Source organism: Venturia canescens, chromosome 3 (genome assembly GCF_019457755.1).
Source record: "Venturia canescens isolate UGA chromosome 3, ASM1945775v1, whole genome shotgun sequence".
NCBI classification, from domain to species: Eukaryota; Metazoa; Arthropoda; class Insecta; order Hymenoptera; family Ichneumonidae; genus Venturia; species Venturia canescens.
In genome coordinates, this window is record NC_057423.1 from 7,085,712 (window position 1) to 7,110,130 (window position 24,419).

Below are 24,419 nucleotides of genomic sequence, written 5' to 3' on the forward strand. Positions count from 1 at the left end.
TAACTCAAATTTAGCACTCGTAACCTCACATTTGCTTATTTCAGCATTTTGTTTCTTCTTGCCTCGGCCCATTCCTGTCATAGCCTTCTGTCTTTTTATTAACACTTTTTTCCCTTTGTGTTTACCCTTTGCGCTCTCCGATGCGATTTTTTATACAAAAACTTAAGTATTTTAGCCAGGGTTGAGTGAAATTTCGGTTTTGGTCAGTAATAGATTCCCGTTCAATTAATGCCTCGTAGTTTCTCATTCGCCAAAATAATAAGTTGAAAAAATGTATTTACAATTTTGAGTTAATAAGCCTGTCATTAATTTAGAGTGAGAATATCTTTAATTAGGAAGTAAAAATCGATCGAATTTAGACACCCATAAAATACGATCCTACAGGCATGATCTACCTTAAAGACCAAATGTCCCATAGTTATACGAAGAAACAAAAGAAAAGGAAGAAGAGTAAACAGCGAGATATCGAGAGTGTAAAAGAGGAAGGTGATGAGACTATGTACTCTCCATGATAAACCGTTTCCAACTGTTTATATACGAAAATATGTACGTGTGTATCTACTGGTTGTATGAATGCGCACAGAAATGTATATAGCGAGACACGTTCACATACGAAAAGTACTGCTCGTCGGGTACGTCACGTAAGCACTCAACAGAAATGCTCGATTCCTCTTCCAACTCTGTTTCCTTCTATGCCTCCTATAAATAGATATGTATATGTGCGGAGATACGTGTATATATGCGTATACAGTTTGTAGCCGTTTTGGTGTACACTACAGCGTACTGAAAATGTCCGTGGAAGCGTGGAATAAACGAGAATCCCTCCTGCCATTGCTGCAATACATTTCATATATCATTGACTGCCTTACAAAAGGGCGTATCATTCGATACTCGGCATATCGAGGCAGCCAGCCTCAAAACTCTTTGCTGGCAACGAACAAGCTTTCTATGTCTCCGTGGACACCTAGGCGCTCCCATATTCGAGCCGGAAACCCGACTGAGATGAAGCACGACGAAGAGCACAACAAAAAGGACTTGGAAGAAATATCTCCGCACGAGGAAGATTCACCTACTCGAGTAAGCTTCAATCCTTCTGCTGCTCCCTTAATACATGTTTGAAGCACTATTTCATCATCTGCTTGGCGCTTCATCCTACTGAGACAAATTCTATTGGTGAAGCTCAAACGAAAAGCAAACACAGTTATTCCGCATTTAACCACATCGTTGGAATTCTCGTTTTTTCGTACTTTATAAACCTACGAAAAACTCTTTCGTCAGGTGCAACGGCCGCTGATAAACGTCATCATTTTTATAGGAGGAACGGAGACCTCCTTATACGCCGGGGAGCGCGCTTCTGCTTGCAGGAAACGTTTTTCAGGTCGCCACCTAGCGGTCGGCCCACGAACCTCTCGCTTTTATGGACCACAGCTCACCACCGAATCTAGTGCCAGGCTACAAATAACGAAAAACTCGTCTGAAGTCAGCAGCTAACCCAGTCCGTTCGAACGACCAAATGCCACAAGTTGAAAATTTCATGCTCACACTTCGCAGCTATGATCTATACGGGCAGTAAATATTTTTTGAATTGCTACTTCGAATCGATATATTCATTTTTATACAGAGAAGTGATGAATTCAACAGCGCCGAGCTGCAGCTAGGAAACCGCTCGATGTCGACGACGCTCTCCATCAACATTTTTTTCTGCTTCATTCCTTTTCTCTTTTTCTCTGAATCGCTCTCTTTTTCGTTCTCTCTTAGTTTAAAAAATGCGAATATTTCATTATATATTTTTATTCCGTGAGCGTAAACAATCCTCCGAGGGAGTGTAGAATTGCCTTTTGCCCTTTTTTTTCCTCGTTGCTTTCTCTTTCTCGCTCTCGATGTCATTTTTTTTCGCAATTTCCATTGACGAGACAAAATGTAAAGCGAGGCGATTTCGGTGCGTGTACACGAAATGTGATGTCGCGGACATACACGCGAGAAAGTTCATCGTCAATCGACCGAAAGAGCGAATCCATCATACACGAAAGACAGAATAAACATCGATTTATAATTTCACGTAAAATTCAATTGACATCGGGATATCGTCAAGAGTTTTTGCAAAAAAAAAAAAAAAAAGAAAGAAAAAACAAACAAACAAACAATCCAAAAAATTTCATGTCTGCGGTTAAAAAGTGAATCGTCTATTTGTTTTTCAATCTCTCCACGTTGATTGCTCGACCAAGTCATCTAAAAATGATTGTTCGGCAATAAAATGAATTCTATAAATACTCGGCAACGTGCACTGACGATTGATCCTGCAGCATGCGGTGTTTTAATTTCTCTAAATATAATAATAAAAACTCAATTTCTTCCAATGTTTCACAAACAAACAAAAAACTGAATATTTCGAGAAAAATTCTCTCGTTTCGTTTCTGCGGCAAACGAATTCTCACGTCCTCCTTTTATCGCCGTTCATTTCATTCGTTAATCGAGTATTTTTAAGTCCTTTTTTCGCCCGAAAAAAAAACTCAGCGTACGGCAGAGGCTTGAAAACCCGTCAAAAACAGAGCTTTCTGAATGAGGAATCCATGGACTGTCAGTTTTCAGCCGCCAATCGGTTCTCCTCGGACAAAAATGTGGAGAGAGCGAGGCTCGAGTCCGGGAGGATAAGTGGATTTGAAATTTTTCAGGAGCGGCCCAATGACACTTTTTCTACAAAGCATCGTCCACCCGAAAACGGTCGGGGTTGATCGAGTTATCAAGTTGCGCGTATCAACGAGGATTGGACCGGGGATTTTGTAGCATTTTGTGCTTCGCGCGGTTCAACAAGCCACTGCGGATCGGCTGTTGGAACGATTACATAATAAGTTATAAACGGTTGGCCGGAGGGACGAGCGCAGTTGGCGACTTTTCGTAGCAGCTTTTCCGGATCTATTTACCGAGTGTAAACATCGACGAGAGTAACTTTTGGAGGAACCAGCACATTTTCACGTGTGCATGCGCCGTTAAAATCACTGTAGCAGCGAGTCTGCCGGCCCGGTAGATTTTCAGCTGTGCAGCATCGACAATGGACAGGAACGTATGGACAAGTATGCATCGATATACGCGATCGTGCGCCCGCCCGTTGCCACGTCCTCGTGTTCGTTAATTGAATCGCGAGCTTGCGGGTCGGCGAACAAAAATTTCATCAAATACCGAGTTCCGCTTTGTCATAGCGTCATCCGCAGCACACCTACGCCTGGAACAACTACCTGTCAAGGTGCCTAACGTGGGCGATTTATTTTTATCGTGTACTGCGAGGCTCGAGAGCATGAAGGAAGAGCGATCTCATCGGGGGGTTTCTGTTGAGTGAAATTTCAATGGGAAAATTTGGAGGCAACACTGCTGGACGTTTTGCTTATTAGGGCGGCCTCATCGTCGACCGGAAGGAAGAACTCTTTACACTGAGAGTAATTCCACCGGAGGAGAAACTCGAGACTCGAGCCCTCAACCGGACGCAGAAAACGCATACAAGTAGCGTTAATGCCGTTTCACTCGAAGAAACGAGGAAGCGCGGGACTGGCTGTCTCTGACCTGCTTCGAACTTCGAAGCTTTAAGATCTTCGTACTCCACTCCCTTCCCTCCTCCCCTCCTCGTAGTAAAGTTACTCAATGGAGGCTGCAACTTCCCAGCGTATATTTCCGAAATGATAAACGCGGCGGACTTTCTCCACTGCAGTCGCTCTGCCGGAAAGCACATTCGCTAAGATGTCTTAAGTGTACTTAATACGCTTCAAGCTCCAGACTAGCTTCCACGTGTCCTGTTCGGAACCTCAAAATTAGAACGCGGAGGATAATCACTTGGGGAATTCTGAGGAAATAACTTTCGCGTTTTTTTACCTCGATTCAACTTTGACGAGACACTAATTAATTGGAGATCCGTGGCTCCCACGACGAATCCTCTGAGCCAACAAAATGTTGCAGGCACCGGGGAGACCGCGACGAAACGAGGCACCGGGGACTCGATGTGTACTTACGTAACGAGTTCGACTTTATTGATGTTAATTAATTCGTTTACTAACATCAATAGATTCGAACTCGTTACAATTTCTTACTTGACGAATGTCTTTTACAAATATTTCGTGAATATTTCTTCTTCGTTAGCCATTTGTTTATATTTTATGAGGTAAAGTCCTGCGAAAGTGGACGAAATGAAGATAGGGACAGTAAAAATGTTACTTTTACAACAAGCAGCGTTAGGAATCATCGGATTCGTGAGTTTGGAGTTCGGAGGAAACTTACTCCAAAACTTGATAGTCTGCTCAGCCCATTTTTTTCGGTGTGCAATTTTCGACAGGTATCCCACTCGACTCCAGTCCCCTGTGTATGGACCAGTGTACAGAAGATAAAATATTGCAAGTTTGAAGTTATTCGAGACCGACTCGTGCTGTAAGCCTTCATGGGGACCCTCAAAGAATAATTTCGTTACAAATGTCATGAAAAATCTGAGACTCGAAGCAATAATTTTGTCTCTGATCAGATTTTTCTCCACTTTTTTTCAACGAATGCATAAAATGATGGTGCAATGTATCCAGCTCATTAGTATCGTAGCTGGATTAATTAATTTTTGTAATGAATCAGTAGTTTGATATCCCTTGAAAGTATGCACGTTCGTTTAACGTTGCATTATTTATCAGCGATGACATTATTCCCGACCTCCGTTGTTATTGCGTTCTTGCAACTATACAAAGCAATCCAATTAAATAAAATCAATGAAATTTCTGGCAGATCAATTTATTCAGCGTAGAAAAACGATTAACTGTATCGCCAGAAGTGTCAGTGCACATGACAATAATAGCAAGCGAATTTATATTTCATGGGTGTCTAATCCGGTCGATTTTTACTTCCTAATTAAAGATATTCTCACTCTAAATTAATGACAGAGTTATTGATTAAAAATTCTAAACATCACTGACTGAACCTGAAATTTTATTCGACCGTGGCTAAAATACTGTAGTTTTTTATGTAAAAAATCGCTTTGGAGAGCGCATAGGGAAAACACAATGAGAAATGGATTTAAAAAAAAGTGTTGATAAAAAGACAGAAAACTATGACAGGAATCGGCCAAGCCAAAAAGAAGCAAAATGCTGAAATAAGCAAATGTGAGGTTACGAGTGCTCACTTTACCAATTTCGTTCAATCTTTAACGTAATATGTCTTTATTACTGGTAAGACAATCGTCTCGAATTTTTTCCCAGACCTTCATTATATACTTCATTGTTATTGTGTACTTTTCCATAAACTTCGTAAGAAGCGTTAATTCGTTGTATGGAAAGATAAATGATTTTTTACACACAGTCCCTATAACCCCGTGTATTTTCCTTCATTCTTAAACACGTTTATCTAAATAACCAATAAAACGAACCCCTTAAATCTGATATGCGTCACTACCCATTAAATCCTGTGCAAATTTCAAGACTTTCTAAGAAAATTGTTTCGTGCATAAACTACCTTAAGTACAACGAAACTCAAAAGAAGATACGAAAAATGCGTGTACGTGTTTATTGCGTTACAAATTAACCTGCCGATCCCAGTGGGACATTAACTAACGAACAACAGTTGATGAAAAAGCACTTCACAGCTCGACTTATCAGCAGCGTGTTACATTCGTCAAATAACCAATTGATAAATGTGTCTCAAGAACGGTACATACATCCGATGAAAAAGTGACTATGGAATCTTCATTTTGGAATTTCATCAATCTTCGAGCTTGTCAGTCTAAAGCGTGAATTTTGTACCACTCTATACCTACCTACGTATCGTATATTCAAGCATATATGTATTCACTGTTCCGTTTTGTATTGTCCATTCCGGTCTCTTCTACTCCCGAAGGAAATGGTTCACGAAATCACCATCCTGGGACCTCCAGAGAATAGGAGAGAAAGAGCAAGCAGAAAAGCGAGAGAGAGAGAGAGAGAGAGAGAGAGAGAGAGAGAGAAAGAGAAAAGAGAGAAAGAGAGAGAGAGAGAGGTGGAGACATGGAGGCGATGATGGTTTTATACGAGCAGGTTTATATATACGACGGGTAAAATTCTCTCGTTCTCGCTCAACAACTTTAAACCGTATGCAAATTCAATGTAGACTACCCTCCTCTTGCGGACCCTCTTTTAGCCCCTCTTGGTTACGTATCCCGCAGGTGTAAATGGAGGATAGTGGACTCTGCGGCATTTCGTAGTTTTCCGCTCGTACGTAAACGCACAGTCACACGCACCGCGGGTACACACAAGACCGGGGTGTCGGGCAACATGCACACCGGAGAGAGAAGAAACCGCAAAAGCAGGCAAACTCAACGAAAAGATAAATTTATACGAATTTGCATGTTGCCGCGTTTCACACGCCTCGACGGAAAGACGGAAGACGCGTTTTATTTATTTTTCTTCGTTATAACCTTGTTTTAGGTTTTTTATTGTTTGCCTCCGCCAAAAAAGCCATCGAGCTAGTTCTTTTTGGGGGATTAAACGAAAAATGTCTCGTGGCATATGCTTTTCATGCTAATTTCAGCAATTATCGGAGCTAATGGATTTTTGCAGGCTGGGTATAAGAGACCCGGTCCAGAGCCTTTTCTTTACTGTGAAATTGAAAAATCGTATATGAAGAAACCGCACAGATTCACGCCCGAGGAAAAATATATAACTCACGACAAAATGCAGAATGGATGTGAAGAAAACAAGAATAAGAAATCGATCGTAAATTCACCAGGCGTTACCTCCCTCACCGCATAAATATACGTACAGCCAAATACTCACATCGATATACAAACGTTTGTGTGGAAATATATCGAGAAATCTTCTCCTCGATGATATCCGGTGACAGTTGCACGCAATGCTCGCCGTATGCAGCACGTGAATCGCTTACGAAAGGGCCCTTTATATACCCATCGAATGATTGAAGCTAGACTCGAAATCACGTAAACGCGTATAGTCACGATCTCGAGGGAGACAGCGAAAAAGAGTGAGAAAAATAAAGAAAGAGAAGAAGAGAGAGAGAAAGAGAGAGAGCGATGTGCGAATCGCAATATCGAACGCGAAGCAGCAATTTTTCTGGAAATCGATTTTCGATAAAATACGAATTATCACTCGTGAATTTAAATGCCCCCTTAAAAATTCTTCCCCCGATTATTTCCTGTTTTCCACTATTTTTCCTCCTCCGCGTTCGTCACTTTCCTCCACATTCCCCATCAAAATGAAAATGCTATTAAAAAAAGTGATAAAAAGTCGCCAGAACCATTCACTAATTGAGATTCGATAATCGCTTTCAAGACAACCAGGGAAGTATTGATGACAGCATGCCGATTTCATCACGTGCCGAAGTCCCCCGAGCTCCATTAATTATTCATATCGTTCCTACGTCCCTGAAAAAACGACGTTTTCACGATAATGTTTTAATCCGCGATATAAATGCTCGCATCGAATTATCGCGAATTATCTTGAACCGAGCGATTCTTTTAGTCTCACCACTTTCAATAATAACTTTCCATCTGAAATATTCTTTCAAGCACGTTTGAAAATCAGAAGTTCTGTTTAATCGAATCATTGCAACCTCGTTCTGTGTACGGAAATAGTATTCTCGATTGTGAGCAGAATTAAAGGAATTTACAATTTCGATATTCGCTGCAGCAAGATTCGGAGTCGCACGGGTCTAACGTCATTTTAACAGCAGAAATAGGAAATCGGCTCAAAACTATTTCGGTTTCGTGATAATCGTTTTTTTTCAATAATCCACCGAGTAATTTTTGATGGCACGATAAATCACAGGAAAAAATCGATGAAGGAGAGAAATGCTTCAATCTCCGAAGCTAACGATCGTGATAAATTGCTCTGCGTATTTGATTTTACGAATGGCCCTTTCCGAAGGGACGTCTCGAACAATGAACTCGGGAAATAATTCATACTTCACCGACTTTGTATTTTTTTATCCTTTACAACAGATCTACACCGACGAAACGAAAACTCGCGGAATATTAATAACAAACGTTTCGTCATATCCGACAGTGTGCGAGTGTGTGTGTGTGTTTTTGAACTTTACTTTTTTACTATCGGAAAAATACCTACGAATATTTGAGGATGTATAAATCACATTTTTTCGACTACATCACAGCGCGATTTCGTGAGCTCGATTCATCTTGATCGGGCATGAAAAACTGGGGGATTCTTTTCTCCATATTTCTGTATATGTCGCACGACACGGTATTAGAAAATGTCGGCATTGAAATTCGTCTGTACGCTATACGTAGCACGCTCTTTGTCAAACATTTTATTTTGCATCCTGAAGACTCGAGAATTTATGGCTCGAAATATTTGCAAATCCACGTAGAAAAGTTTTCGACGTACTACATAAAAGATCAATATTATCGCAGGAAATATAATCCACTGAAAAATAAAATATTTCACCGCTCAATGTCAAATGACTCTTTTGCAATCTTACAAAACGGTTGTTAATAATTCTTCTTTGATTTTGACGTCTAAATAAAAATTCAAAACAATCTACAAGCATATACCGGAATATTATTTTTTCTTTCTCTACATCGAGGTCACAGATAATTTTCTTGACGTGTTACAGAGGAGGTTAGATATGAGATGTATATGCGCAGAGTGTTGGGCTGATTAAAGGGCTGTATATCGCGTTGGCGTACGCCTCCAAGCCCGGGTGTAAATGCCACGGTGCAAATTCAAATTCGCGCGTGATCGCATTGGATTGAGTCCAGCCAAGAATGAGAGAACGAGGGGAGCAGCGAGGCGGAGAGAGAAGGAAGGAAAGAGATACATGCAGTCTTAAAAATTTCTGTTGCAGGCTACGGGGTTGCTACGATAAGTCGATGCAAATGTGTATTATCGATCAGTGTCCTCGAGTTCCACGAGAGAAAACGGTGCAATTAGTAAGATTCTATTGTGCTGGATGGCAAAAGGGGATTTTTGCTGGCCAAAAAAAGTCGAAAAAGAAAAAGTACTCCTGCGAAAAAATTATTCGTCGAACAAGACCGCGTTAGTCCGCCGGGAGAATCATGAATGCTGGAATTCTTGAAAAATCGTTTGCCATTGGAAGAAATGAAAGTTCTCGATATTTGCGTCAATGACACGCAAGTGAAGGTCGGAGGTTTTGGTCTCCTGAAAATTGGTCCGAACGATAAACTCTCAAGACTTGAGTCCAAAATGTTTAATCGACTGTATCGAAGGTCGAAATTTCAGGAGTTTCTGCTATTTTTATTAAACAGCACAACACTGCACGTCCCATTCGTCATATGGTGCGGGAAGATCCATATTCATATTAGCAGCTGGCCGGACAAGATCGAGGATCTTGCCCGTTGTTGCATAGGAAACTCCATCCGTCTGGCCAGCTCGTGCCTCCCGAAACACGCTTAATTCAACGCTCCGAGAACATATTGCACACGCGAGGCTCGACGGGGATCAACGCAAGCCGAAAAGGCCGGGAGGTTATCCAATAGCGTCTTAAGGCTGTTACCTTTGTTAAATGACAGGTGACAACCGCTCGCGAGGTTGCTGGTCTTTTCTTTTTTAGCTGCATCACTGAATTCGCGGTGGAGTGACGACGACCGGGGACCTTGACCCTCCGGAAATTGTGCATCGTGCGCCAAGGAAATTTTCATCAAAGTGCAGTAAAATTCCTCGTTCCAACTAAAAAAATTTGGTCTACCAAAATTTCTGAGCCCCGCAAGCTGCCCCCAGTTTCCACTGCAAGATCACATCAGCCCTTCCATTTTTTTCTCTGCGTCCAAACGCCACTTATTCCAAAATCTTCCTCCATCGAAATTGAAGCAATTGGACCAAGGAGCTCAAAAGCGATCGAGCCAATCGAGACCCTTCCTGTTGAATTGGAAAACCCCGAAAGATGGGAATCTCTGAAGTGGCGTCCAAGCGTCCACACTCCTGCTACCTTCGTCTCCACTGAACGAAATACTGCGAAGTCGAAAACCGACGAAGACGAAGTCTGCGATCTTCTAATTGGGAAGAAACAGTACATGTTCATTCAAGGCTCCACAGACACATGGGGAGCCCACGATAATTACCCATTCAGGCAGGAGGATGGGGATGTCTGCAGAGACTCAATCAAGCAGTACATCTAAATCAGCAATCTACACGCCTATCAGTCTAATCGCAAAAGCATGCTCCCGAGAACACGATGAATAAAGTCTTCTTCCTGCCTGAAGCGTCATTGCTACCGATCTCTGTGAATGATCCCCGGCTTCGTTGAACTCCGATATTCCAAAAGGGATACTCGCGCAGTCTATTACTAGACTGAACCACGAAATAGACTCTAAACCCAGCGCACCGAGCCCCCCCCCCCCTTCCATCCATCACTGAGGAATTTGAATATGCAAGCATGTAACGGCAGAAGCTTCTGTAGCAGTGATATCGATTCCCATGTGAAGGGAATAGTGGCACGCGATCGAACATCGGGATAACGCCAAACACCGCCTGCTGTCAAACGGTCCCTCTCCTTGCCACCTTGTATTCGTGCTGCTCGTTTCCAACATAACTAGGCTCACGGGGTGGGGGTGAAACATCAACATTACGGATTCAACGTGGCTTGCGGTATTGTTATTGCAAATTGCGACTGGATGACTTGATCTAGGCCACAGGATCTTGCGCAGCAATGCGATGTTGATGAGCAAAACGTCAACTACTTTGATCAATATCGGACCTAAGATTCGAAAGATAATTAATGAAGAGGAGATCTCTAGGCCCCTGGATAGTGATAATTATTTGGATCGAGGTGAAACGTTCCTCGTGTCTGAGGATCCGGGTTTGGCACAGCGATCAATCATTCCGGAGACAACTATTTGAAGCTCGTGTGTTGCTCAGTTGCTCATCGTTGAGGGTTTCAGTGATTTGCTTCTGGCTCTCATTACGCAGGAGTGCAAAAGGCCGCTGGGTCTCTCTCCGAAGTCTATTGCATCGGGGGATCCATCGAGTGGCCAGACAATTCGGATAGGGTTCGATATGTCGGACAATCGAATTGCAGAACTGGGATATTTCGAAATTTTTAAAGTTGTAATATCAGATTGGAGAAAAGGAAGTAATTTAAAATTCTTATTTGCGATCGACCGTTTTTAGCAGATTACGCGTTTGATCGAATGTTCCTTCTTTGAATTCGTATCTACTCGAGAATATATATTTTTATAGTTATCATTACGAGGGCTATTTTAACAGACCATGAGAATGATAGCTCGAAAAAGCGAAATTAAAAATCGCGATGCTTGAAATTGGGGGTCACCGGTCCGAGTAAGTGAGTGAGTGAGCCGCGTGTATTTTGAGTTTGACTTTTTGGCCTTTCAGTATTTCAACCTCAGGAATATTCAGTCTTTCGTTATATTTTCGAAATCGTCAACATTCACAGTATCGTTGGCTTTAGTAATTTATGAATCGAAAGAGTGATAGTCGAATTATCGGAAAATCGATATATTAGTCATTGTTCCATGAGCGATTTGTCACATTCTATTTTCGACGTAAACGTGCTTCGAACCTTGAAGTTTCTACTTTATTTTTTTCGACATTCAGAGCTCTAGTCGAACAGATCCACATTATCATTAAAATTTTATAAACTCGCGATTTCAGCTCTCCGAAATTTGAATAGTTCTAACATTTTATCCCCACCCAGAAAATTACAGTTGCCAGGCTAAATAGTATTGATGTTAATCAGCTCGCGCAGCATCCCTCTCGGCAGACTTGGATAATGATTTTGCAGTATGCAAGAAAATTTACGAGCAGATCGTTGAGGCGTCGACGTTGCTGCTCGTCCCAGAGCCACTGCTTAAAGCTCCTCCAGTACGATGTGAACTCATAAACAGAGGAGTACTCGTCAGAATACGGTATTGATTTTTAAGGGGTATTGACCCTCCATCGATTATTCATGTTGATATCGAATGATGGAAAAACTAGTAGCCCTCGATGATGACGATGCTCGGTCTCGCTGCTAGCCTGAGTGCACCGCACAGTCCCTTCTGGACCTCGCCTATATTCCCTTCGAATTTGCTCGATCGGATCCGAATCGTTCCAACTCACGATCGGTCCCGCTTCCTGCCCCAGCTTGGCTCTCGCCCCACGTTCTTACACCGTTGCACAAATAATCGTCCCACTGGGCATTCCAACTTGGCCGAAACTTCGCTACTAACGTACGGAATTTTGCTCTCCTCTGTGCGAATGCACACACGAGAATGAGTCAGGGGGGAAAAGTATCGGCTGCTCGGTTCCTCGCTGAAACCGCTCCGTTTGTTTCAGCCCTTAGAATCCTCCGTTTTATACTCGCTCGCTACAACGCCTCGAGGGGATTTACACCTCGGGCGAATAGGAAGTATTTGAGATTGAAAAAAGCAACTTTCTGTGTACAGAATGATGCGGAAAGCAAGTCGAACATTTGGAGCGTTAATAAATCATGGAAATTCGAGAGAAAGTTTCTCGTTCTGGTTTCAACTCCGATCCAATATTTAACGGTCATCAATTATGGAACGAATGAGTCTTCCAGGTGCTCACCAATGACGAAGAGAGTATCCTGGGGAGCTACGAATTTTGTCTCCACATTTCATTGGCTACCGCTAAATGCGTAATACCTCATCAAAAATTAATCGCATCACGAGATACCTGGGAAATTTACTCTTCAGAATGTCTCGGTTCACTTTTTGCCAGGAGTTTTAATAGGACTTTCAGACCGCCTTCTACCCGAGGCCCCACATTGTTTCTATCAGCCTCAACTTTTGACTTTTTGTCAATGTCTGATGAAACGAAAATCTCATTGTAAAATGTCACTCGGCCAAACAGGTGGCCCAGCCGCCTTCTCACCATCCAATAAAGGTCGTCAGACGACCACCGCATTAATTTGACTCCAAAATAACTCTTCGAGGATACTCAGCCCCAGACACAGTAAGAAGACCAAGGAATTGTCGCTTCTGAAGGCATTCGAGCCTGTTCAAGGTCACAGAGATGATCCTCGAGGATGAAACTCGATCGAGAATTCAATTCGAAAGTATTTACACTCTGGTGCACCTAAATCTGATTCATTGAATCAGAACTCTTGCTGGGCTTAGTGAGAATTTAATTAATTCCATGGGCACCACTCGGCTGACATTCATATCTGGGCACGTTCGCTGTTTACGTGGATCCTGGAATCCATGCCTCCGCATTCCTGCCCCATCATTTGCTGTGCAACATTTGAGTTTCGGTGCATCAAAACGGACCGCGAAATGTGCTGAAATTTATCGCTCTTATTGGATAAAATTATTTCAGAATTCCTTTTTTAAGGCATCGAAGATATTCGAGGGAAATTCCGCTTCACAATCAATGTATGATCAAACTTCCTTTATGAATTTCCGGAAAATCTGATTATCCTCGCCAGGATTTGTTTTAATAAAATTTATTATGACGAGAAAAAAAGTTCGGAATAAAATAACTTGGAGAAAAGTTGTGAAGCGTAAACTTCTTTTCCCTGTAAATTTTATCGAGTCGAAGGTATGAGAAGCGGAAGGAGGAGGATGCTTAGTGGGTTTACCCACAACCTTATTGATCACTGACTTTTATAAATAAAGTCTCGATTCTTGCGCAATTAAGAGAATAAAAGCAGACGAAATGCGATAATTAAAAGTTTTACTCGCCTTCAAATTTATCGTTTGAACAAACAATAATCCAAGAAAAAAAAACAATTTTTCAAGCTCTTTTTTTTTAAATGTATTTTCATGAAAAAGAAAGCTGAAAATACGAAACTTCTTTAACGTCGCGAGCAAACTATGCGGAAATACTTTTCAGCGAAAAATTACTTTTTTTATTTCAACGACGGACCACATCGGCGCAATGGAAAAATTTCGTCTTTATTTAGCAACAACTGAATTGCACTATTTATTCACATCGATTATTGCCATTATGCCGATCCAATGAAAACATTCATTTTCCGAATAAAGTTTCTCCGTCTCCAATGCAAACGCGTTCTTGCCGGCAGGAACGAAACAAAAAACTCTTGAATTTCGTAGTGAAATTTCTCTGAAACTTCATTCTGATTCAATGCGAGCCCGAATTTCATAGAAATTAAAAATTGGAAGGGACCTGCAAGTATTACTAAAAACTCGTATAAATTTTCAACGGTTAAATGGAAGTGGGACGTGGATGAACTGGACTGAGGTTACCGCGGGGAATCGCGAGTGTAACACTCACGTGATTGAAAGCTCGCTCGGTGCTGAATGATGATCGAAATTAAAGTCCACGTTCTCGGGACGGTTTTCTGGCTACGTGGAGTCTGGACGTACTCAGAGATTACCCACTGAATTTTCCATCGTTCAATTCACTTGAAACAAGAGTTTATGTGTGCATACGCGTTTTTCGGTGTCGCCCTGTGCATTCAAATTCTTAGAGGACGTAGAAAAATCCATTAAATATTAATGAAGATAATAACGGTCCGGAACTGATAATAAAAGTTGAGGAAAATCCGAAAGGTAAATGAACTGGGAAAAACGAATTTTAGCACGTGATCGGGAGTGCCGATCACTTCCAATCGTTGTCAAACGATTTGAAGAATTTTTCCGAGTAAGTGAATAAACTGAAAACGGAGAAATCCCAACTCGAAGTCTTCGAAAGAATCTCAAATGAAATTTTCGCCTCGGCGTAGCACGTGGCAGCAAAATTTTTCGTCGCTGAAACGAGCCTAAGAATATCAAGTCCGTTTTACTTACCGACGATTTGAGGTCGCACGCCGACGAGGAGGGTCGCGAGGACGAGGAATGGCACGAGACGTTGACGCTCGCTGATCACACGAGAGCTTGACAAGATAACTCGCGACATTTTTTTATCGCTTGCAATCCACACAACCGTTATGTTTTTTTTTCTCTATTATTTTATATTATTATTCCTGTCGTTGTGAACGCGAATCTTTGAATTTCGTGAAATGTGTTTTATTCATTAGTCGTTACGGTTGATTCACTAATTTTTCCACAGTTTATTATTCGTCGATACTCCAACTATTGTTATTCGCATTCTCATTATTGCTCGATTCACTCGTTCCATAAAATTCAATGGTCACAATGCAATTCGACTGCGATTCATGCTGCCATGAATTTGACGAGTCGTTGCTAAAAATTCATCAACTCAATCAACATTCGTTCTCCGTAACTAACTTCCATTCCGACTTAATCGAATAGTTTTTTTATTCGTGAATTTATTATTTTTCCACTCGCAGATGAGAAATTTCTCCGAAACAGTCACTCCAGAACCAGACAATCCTTTGTTTCTCCGTTTTTCATATTTTCTTTCCTCCACTCAATTTCGCATGGCGAATTACGAGCCGTTGCAACCCTGGGCAAGTGACACAGCCAGTGTGTTGCGAGGTTTGCGCGTGTCGCGGCACGACTGAAGTTTCGAGTCCTCGACTCCGGCGTATATTCGCTCGACGGCGGCTCCCGGCGAGCGGCGCAAAGTACGCGATCCTACAACGATCTCGCTCCCTCTTTCGGTAAGCTCGCTCTTCCCTGTGCCCGTTGAACCCCTCGAATGCACGGCTGAACGGAAAGCAAGGATCCTCCTTCCCTGCCCGCGGTTCTCGGGCGCTCGCGCTGCATTCGGGCAACGCGGGGGGCAACGGTGGTCACGAGGACGTTACAATTTTTCTGTGATTACAACAGCAGCAGCAACAAATAACAATAAGAACGTTCAATGAACGATAATTCATGTTTTATTGCTGATAAAACGAAATTACTTTTTCACACAATACCGCACGCGCCCGAGGCTAACTACAATTTCATTCCCATTCTTTATGGCACCGATAAACTCCTGTTATAACTTGAATGAAATGAATAAAACCGAATGTGCTTACTGCTCAATTAATGAGATAAAAAAGCTCGTTTAAAGCAGCCTATAATGAGAATTGCGAGCTTGTGCGCTCCCACCCACGCGTGTACTCGTGTTTCGAGGAAAGACTACCCTCCGGTTTTCCAATAATAGGCCAACATTCGCCTCCCCGTTTTAAAGCGACAACGACAATGACGAACCTTGGCTTTTCTCGATCGGTTTTCCAACTTCATCTATTGACGAACGACCTTTTTCTTACCATGAGAACGAAATCAATGGATATTGACGTACACTCGCTCCCTCCCTGTCGTTTTTCACTTTCAATCGTACTGACGGCAAACTCGTAACGTAGAGGAAGTTTGCTTTCTTTTGAGATGCTTTTTTTCATCAGCATCGGTGAAATTAAAGTGGGAGCTTAAAGCGGAAAATAATTTAAATAATCGTTGGCTGTTGTCAGAGGAGCGGAATTCATTTTGGAATTAATCGCCGCAGAATTATTTTTGTTTTTACTTTTGACCTTGAGATTGAGTCTCATCGGTTCTTCGATTTATTGTTCATTGATTTTTTAATCCGACCCGAAGTAATGCTGCCACGAAGACTTTTTTGTGAGTGCACTTTCGGAAAAAAAACGAATGGAATGAAGAGGGAATGATCGAACGGTGAATAGTTCGGGAAGAAGTTCGATGCTCTTGACTAAAGTAAATCTACGACGCAGAATATCGGAGGGGATGAATCCGATCGGATGCTGCGTTTAGCTCAGCTCTATTATTCGGATTTACATCCGTGAATAAGTACTTATCGGTCTGTTGCCACTGAATGCAGTATAAATCGAGCGAAAAGGTACTCCGAAAGTGGATATATTTTGTCCACTCGCTTCTAATCCCCGTCGACTCTCTCCTTCTTCTTCGCTTTTCTATTTTTCATCTTCGTCGCGTCCCAACTTTTTTTCATTTCTCGATGTACTACTTTAACCGTCCAAACATGCTCGACCACACGTAACAACTTCTTCGATGACCACGAAAATTCGATTTCCCATTCCCCGTCATGAATCTGTTACTCCTCGACTAAACTCGTATCAATTTTACGATACGACACACAAATGTACATCCACCAATTCTCATATCGTTCCAATGCTGTCGGCAAATGAGTTTTTGGCCATTCCTTTCGCGGAGTTCTGAATCTTGAGGCTCCGCCAGCAGAGCCCATGACAACGGTCATCAGTTAAACGGCATTTTGACACTATCAGTAAATTGCGAAATTCTATATTTACAGCGCGTTAAAGTGATATTCTTCATTTTTAAAAGCTGTTTTTTAAGCTCTCTAAAAATATAGAATTTCGCAATTTTTTCGGGTTCTTATGGGTTGATATGGAAGGAAAATATATGAAAATGAATAAAAAAATTGGAATTTTTGTTGCAGACAATAATTACATTCCCCACATTGTACGCAGCTGAGAAACTTCAACAATCAGATTTTGTAAGCCGTTAACGAGGTTAATTTGTCAATAATCATGAAAATGATTGCATTTTCATTGAAATTAATTAAAACATCGCCAATGAGCCCGTGAAGCTTATGAATTGGTAAAATCTTTTTCACCACACATGCACCAAAAATTCAACTTTCCGAAATCGGAAAGTTGAAGTTGATCTGAAGGTGCATGTGTGGTGAAAAATAGTTGATAATTTCACTCTCGTGGAGTCACTCAATATTCACTTCAATGTCGCTCAATCATTCAACAGAAATGTTTTGATCTACTTGAAGTACTAAAAACGTCGAACAATTTTCAATTTTATAAATATTGAAGTTTTTGATACTACATTATGGAACGTATTTTATCTCCGCGGTAAGAAAAATCGATTAATTGTGATATATTTGAATAGGATGAAGAAATACGTTAATCTGTTTAATATCTGGGGCAAAAGTATCATCGTGAAAAATTAAATGTGGAAATTCAACGATCGAAATCGCCTATAAATCTAATTCCACTTTGCTGTTGATTAAAAATTAAATCTCAATCATTTTAGTGCATTAATTATCGAAAATATGTTCGTATTACTGTAAGAAACTATTCGAATTCTCCATCACTTTCAAATCAATTCCCAATTTACTAGAACAAAAATTATCGAATTATCAGTTTGCAAGTATTCATTAGTGACACAATTTTCGAAGTATCAGAAATCGAAGATCTTTTAACATAACTAAACAAGAAAAGGAGCGAATCGTGTAAATATATTTGATGAAATAAGTTTGTGTAACTCTGCAAACATAATGGAGTTAAGAACAGTAGAAATTGAGTTTGTGTCTCTCTCCTTCGACCCTTGCCCCTCGGCTCATAAACTAATTTGCATTTCAACTTTTTACTTCGAGTATATTCGACGACACACGCAGAACAAATTCGTCCTCGAGATCCACGGAAATTCGATTCCTCGCGTCCCCGTCGTGTATATCTGCAACTGCCAGCAAAATTTTCCTCGATTCTGCGACATGACTTATCTACGTACAAATACTCGTATAATTACTAACGTTTCCAGACAAAGTTTGAAAGATTTTCAACGTTCTAAGAATCGAGGTTTTCAGGGGAGTCACAAAATTGGACAAAACCCTGTCAACACTGCAATTCAACGGAAAACATAAAAATTTAACAAAAAAAAACAAAGAAATTTGACAGAATTAAAGTCCAAGTTAGTTTCGTAATTCAAAATGATGAAAAAGAGTCTCTGGCATCGCAACGATTCCGCGGTAGTCCAAAGATCTGTAAAGGCCAACTTTGAAACAATTTCTCGAGGGTCTTAACCGCGAAGCATGTACGTATGCTTCACTAAGAATACAAGAAGCATTGGTGCAGGTCATATTCACCGGCAAGCCAGACAAATGGTTCCTTTACGTTTACGAAAGGGAGGGCAGAGGAAGAGAGAAATGGTGCAGGGAGGAGGGGTCGAAGGAAATACGACACGTGAGTCGTGTAAGTAAGAATAAGTGAAGCCAGTCAAGTCGAGTACTGGCCGCATTCGTTCAAATCTTCTCAAACAATATACATGCACACAGGGGGGAGTGACAGTAAGAGAAATAGGAGGAAAAAACTGGAGAAAAAGGGAAGGAAAGATGAAGAAGAAAAGCTGAGAAAAAGGGGGATAAGAAAAGGGTGTGCGAGAAGAGGAAATAATGAGAGGAAACAAGCGTCAAAAAAATGATGAGACAATGACGAAAGACAATAATTCAAAGGCGCTCGTATTCGCTCGATCTCCGCATTTCATATCGAAGTGGATCGCACAAGTGAACATAGAGAAATCCGAGAGACAGTTTCGCTGCCCTTATTTTCTCCATATGTGCCTGTCCCCGGCGTTTTTCTTTCAATAAGCGCACAAATGTTCGAAAAGTGTATTCATGAGTCGCAATATGAAATTCTGCGATGGTAAAAATCGACGTGAAATATTTTTGCACTGTCGTCGGAGCTGCTTTCCGGCACGTGTGCACAGGAGAGTGGAAGATTATCGAAAAGCGTTCCTCCAGATGTTTCAGTCTGCGTAGCGACATGACTGAACAACCGTTTAAAAATGGATTTATCGATGGTGCGACAACGACGAATTTAACAAGCTCGTTTTAACATTATTAATAATTGGAGTGCAAAAAATCAAGCGCTCCAATTCGCCCCGATGTTCTCGCAAGGAATCGAGATTTCAGCATCGCCTTTCACCCCCGTTATTGACGTACCGATCAAGCAGGGAGGCAAGTTATAATACGTTAAGGGAAGGAGAAAAAATTAGTTCGGCAAGCGCGCCATATCGATTGAATATTACTTGACGTGAATCAGAAGTTTCTCCGGAAACGAGCGGCGAACCTCCTTCCCCGCCCTCCTTTCCAACCGCCCGCAGAAGAAAGCCCTTGCACACATTAGACACTCTGACTTGCTAAACGGGTTAATTTGAATGTTTAAATTCCGCTAGCGTACAACTCAATTTGCGAAGAACCGAGTGGTGACTGCGCGCGCGCCCTCTGTGGTTAATTCCTCTGCCTCGTTTCAACCGCTTGTGCTCCAGCCGGAATGAGATCGACGAAGAAAGCCACCGGAGAAGTAAAGAGTAAAAGCGACCGAAGGGAAGAGCGAGAGAGAGAGCGCTCGTGTAACTGGCAGCAAGCAACTTCTAACATTGAGAAGTGCAAGGGAGAGTCGAGCAGTCGCATCTGCCTCAGTTAATCATGCGCCTGACGTTCAGCCCCGACCTCTCGCCCGTGCATCGAGAGCCTTGATCCTTTTCCGAATTTCCCTACATCGTGTAATTAGTACGTTACTTGTCGTATGCACCAGCTAAAAGCCCCAAACTTTTGACTTGCCATATTTGAACGTTATAAATATACAGGATGCCTCGGAATTCGCGTCAACATTTCCTCCTCATCGGATCGAACGTTAAATTCCAAAGAAAAAAGTCTTTGGACGTTTACCTATGAGACTCTTCGTCCTCTGATTAGACGAGTGTACAAACAAATTTTCTTGCTTGTCCTAAAGTCGATTTAGTGATTTTCTGCTTAATTATGCACAAAATCGAATAAAAAATACCTTCATTTTATCACATAAAGTTTGCTTTTGTGATAGTCATACGAGTAATTCTCATTTTCATGTTTTCATAAGAATTTTCATGAATTTTGATACATTCAAAAATATCTTTTTGTGCGATCAATTTACGCAGATTTACATGGAACAGCAGGGCCCGTTTTCATTTTTGGATAATTTTCCACTTTCTCTAAGCTCATTTGACAGTTTAAATGAATCAAAATAATAATATGCATTTATATTCGCATGATTTAATTATAAAATAAAAACTGAAATCGCTGATTTTCAAAAATATCATTCCAACGTCCCCCTCCATACAAAAGCAAACATTTTCTTACTTTTTTTCGTTCAAATATGATCCAATCCACCAAAATTTCATACCCAAATGTCAATGTCAAATTTCGTGTTGAACCGTATGATTACGAATTTATAGCGAATCGCCCAATAGCACCGCGTCCAACGAGCCAGAGGGCGGTCGCTTCCCTCTCCTCTTTCATGCTGCCCCGCGCTCCATTGGCTGACACTTTCCTATCGATATCTCAGCAACTGCGAACCGGAGACGAAAATTTCCTCAGAACTTTATCTCCCAAATTCGATGGTTTATGCAGCCACAAAATCCCTGCTGTAATATTTAGGACCTCTGATATGTGCCGTGTTTACACATGGAAACATGCGCACCCGCCGGTCCATTAATGCATCAGAAATTTCGAAGCCTATGTATTTTAACGAGCCGAAGGGATCTTCTCTAAAGACTTTGGTAATCAAGCCTCCGCAGGGCTCCTTTTCGATCTTCCTCCATACTCTCGCTCTCGCGAAAGTGTAAATGAGAATTCCGATTAGAATGATCGTCTTCGAAACTGGTGGCTTCCTCCTATCACGATGAGATTGGATACTGAAGAGAGAAACGTGCTTTGAAAAATAATTATGCGTGATGCTCGCATCACAAACCTTAACCTAACTGGCGAGAGTGCTCCAGCACCTTTTCGAGATCGCAGCATGTTGACCGGCTCTCGTATGGCTCGCCTGGGAACTTTTCCCTATCTCGCCCTACTCTGTTCCTCTCCTTCGATGTTTCTCGCTCTTTCCTTTTCACGAGCATACGTGGTGGACGGAACCGAACGTGATCAACTATCCGAATGACCTCCCGCGGGACCTCGCATCGTTTTCTGGCGACCGAACAAAGATCGAGCTACTCGCTCTTCTTTTTTCGTCTCGCCTCCGCCTCCGCCTCTCATTTCCCCGCGCTCATTCGTCTTCGCATGGAACCTCTTGGATCCACAAGCTTTTATCAGCTTCGTCCTATTTTTCTAACAACAGAAGCGTTTCTTTAAAATCATATTTATTTTAGCGCCTTTCGGATTATCGGACTCGGTACATCTGCACTTTCAATTATTAAACCCTGGGGGGTTGATCGATATTTTGATTTATTTTGCGACAAAATTTCTCCAAATGCGTCGACTCGATGCTCGCTTTGTCGACGGCTGTCATCGTGCGGTGTTGCGTCGTTTTTCTTGCTTCCTTTTACAATTCCCGTGATCTTTTCCAAAATCTTCTTTCAGCAGGGGCCGTCGCGGAGCTTGTAAAAATCTGGAAAAACGAATTCATTGTTCGAGTCCGAATAAAGCTTTGATGAGACTTGAGACGAAATTTGAATGCAGAAAAATGTGTATTTTTAAAACCAATAAGACGAATAAGCGTTCGTACGTTTTATGGGTAAAAATGAGCTCCGAAGTCTCTGACTCACCGGTCCTGAAGGCCGAGGCGACATACTTTTTTTCTTTCCTCACTTTGTAAATGAGTATGCGATATCGTGTGCACGTGTTGTAACACAGCATGTGACAAATGCTGGGAAAAGTGCGATCTTCGAAATCGCGATCTGCAGCACAGATCGTGCGATTTCCATCCCCATCGAAGTCCTCCGTGTACATATTTTTAGACGTTGTCGTTCCGTCGTCGATTTCGGGATCCTCGTCGTTGTCCTCGATCCCCAAAACTTTGCTGCCCTCGCAGTGCTCACAGTTGCAAGAGAAATCGTTGCTGCTGGCACTGTCGTCGATCGCTGAGGAGGCGCTCAGTGCAATGCAAACTGATAAAACCATTCGAATGAAAAGCACCGTGAGCTCATTTGATAATCATTAAAAAACTAATCGTCAATCGCCAAAAACAGTATAAATAAATCGATTAAAAAAATCGTCATTTTTAGAACCCTCTACAAATAAATTGAGAAAAATACAAATATAAATTGAAAAATTCAACGAGATGCAAATGCATTCCTTTTTTAATTCGATCTCTAAGAAAACAAATTTCGATGCAGCTGACGTCGTTGCTTGTTTAACTCATGCAGTGTACTCACGCCATAACAACAGTAAGTTCGTCGATGTGAACATTGCTTGTTTAGTCGTTTCGTTGGGCTTTCCTCACTCGAAAATCAGGGTGATAATTATACTGATAAACTTTCGGCACTGATTGCTCGTTGATCCAACGGACACACGATCAAACATTCATCCAAATATTTATGTACGCACATGCATTCGAATCCTTGAGGACACGTATGCATTTAAACACACACAGACACGTGTGCTATTTCTAAATGTATATTCGCTGGCAGGACGCTTGATTTCAAACAAACTATTCCGGCCTCATCAGCTCTTCCGCCAAAAGTTTCGTGGTTTCCGAGACGAACTAAACACGAGACTGTACCCTGGAGCACACAACGTGTACGGGAGATTCGTCGCGATCAGTGCCGTACTAAATGTTCGTCATCTACACAAAACTCCGGAGCTATGAAAGCGGATTGAAAAGAAAAAGTACGAATGACGGACAAAAAGTTGATAATGAAAAAATTCACATTAAAAATACGAATTTTACTTCGATTTAGTTTCGTTTATTCGACAATTGGCAAAGCTTTTCAACTCTGAATAGAAGAAAATTGTAACGAAAAGATAACACGCAGAAAAAAAGTCACTCAAATATTTACGAGGTTGGGAAAAATCGCGCCTGGAAAAAGGAACTCAATTTTTCGCCTTTATTGGAGGGATCCACTCGGACTAGATCCATCGCTGCCCTCTCGTTCGTATTACAGTCCATACTACATCTTTGTGACCTATGATCTCTCGTGAGAAACGTATTATCGGGATTACGAAATTAGTCTAACTACTTGAGTGCCCTCGATACGTGTAATAACATCGCGATTAAAGCGACGCATAAACCGATACGAATACTGTTATATTGAATACCAATTATTTGCTCAATTATTGTGCTGCAATTATGGGTAAAAAGAAGCAAGAACGATATTTCATTTAATTACCTCTCGATTGGATTGAGTCCAGAAAATCATTGTGGTACTTATGAACCAAAAATGGCAGTTATAATTCGTTTGAATAATTTTCACAAATAAGTTTAATTACTTTTATATTAAAATACAAATTTTTACTAAACAATATAAGATTGAACATTCGTTCCATTTTTAACTAATACAATGAGATTAAATATGAAAAAATTAATTCAAATATATTTATATTACGAATAATAAATATAAAAATGATATTTTCATTATACAAATTTTATCAAAGAAATAATATTCCTATAAATATTCATTTATTATAAATAAATCATAAATTTTTGTAAAAAAAAATTGAATTCGGTGTTAAAAAAATAATTCAATTTTAAGTAAAATCTACTCCTCGGTTGGATCGAATGCAGGGAATAATTGAGGCCTTTACGAGAGAAAAATTGCGAATTTTGTTGGCAAAGAATGGAAAAAGCGACATTGAATAATTAGTTTATAAGTATTAATCAGTGATCCGATTCTCGATGACGAGTCTATCGTAACCGAAACTTCTTTCAATTTGGTCGTATCGAAAGATGAAAATATACGAATACATTTGATGAAATATGTTTGTATTACTTCAGGAACGTATAATAGAGTCAACAACTGCGAGTACATGTGTCTCTCCGGTGACCCTTATTCCTCTGACTCATGAACTAATTTGCATTTTAATTCAACCAATCTATTGTTTGTCGTGTTATTGTTGGTTCTGTTTTATTCCTCGCTAGCCTCCGGCTCA

The 24,419-nt window shown here is 41.1% G+C and overlaps 2 protein-coding genes across 3 annotated transcripts in view; both read right to left on the bottom strand.

Moving 5' to 3' along the window:
- Positions 1–15,353, bottom strand: part of LOC122407803 (neurotrimin-like) — a 115,464-nt gene extending 100,111 nt beyond the window's left edge. For both annotated transcript variants that reach the window (XM_043414226.1, XM_043414225.1), the window contains exon 1: positions 14,693–15,353. In XM_043414226.1, the coding sequence (XP_043270161.1) occupies positions 14,693–14,801 (109 nt within the window). In that variant the 5' untranslated portion in view covers positions 14,802–15,353. The remainder of the gene's footprint in view (positions 1–14,692) is intronic.
- Positions 15,354–21,674: 6,321 nt separating this feature from the next.
- On the bottom strand, positions 21,675–23,069 carry LOC122407491 (uncharacterized). Its single transcript, XM_043413744.1, has 3 exons — positions 22,706–23,069; positions 22,097–22,438; positions 21,675–21,939 (listed from the first exon to the last, which is right to left on the bottom strand). The coding sequence occupies exons 1-3, from the start codon at positions 22,737–22,739 to the stop codon at positions 21,908–21,910; spliced, it is 408 nt and encodes a 135-aa protein (XP_043269679.1). The 5' UTR covers positions 22,740–23,069; the 3' UTR covers positions 21,675–21,907.
- Between the last annotated feature and the right edge of the window lie 1,350 nt (positions 23,070–24,419).

Excerpts from the sequence above, each read along its gene's own strand:
- LOC122407491 (XM_043413744.1), bottom strand. The coding sequence starts at position 22,739 with ATGTTCACATCGACGAACTTACTGTTGTTATGGC. Across the intron at positions 22,439-22,705 it reads GAACTTACTGTTGTTATGGC|TTTGCATTGCACTGAGCGCC; the intron begins GTGAGTACACTG and ends TGGTTTTATCAG. Across the intron at positions 21,940-22,096 it reads CGCCTCGGCCTTCAGGACCG|ATTTTTACAAGCTCCGCGAC; the intron begins GTGAGTCAGAGA and ends TCGTTTTTCCAG.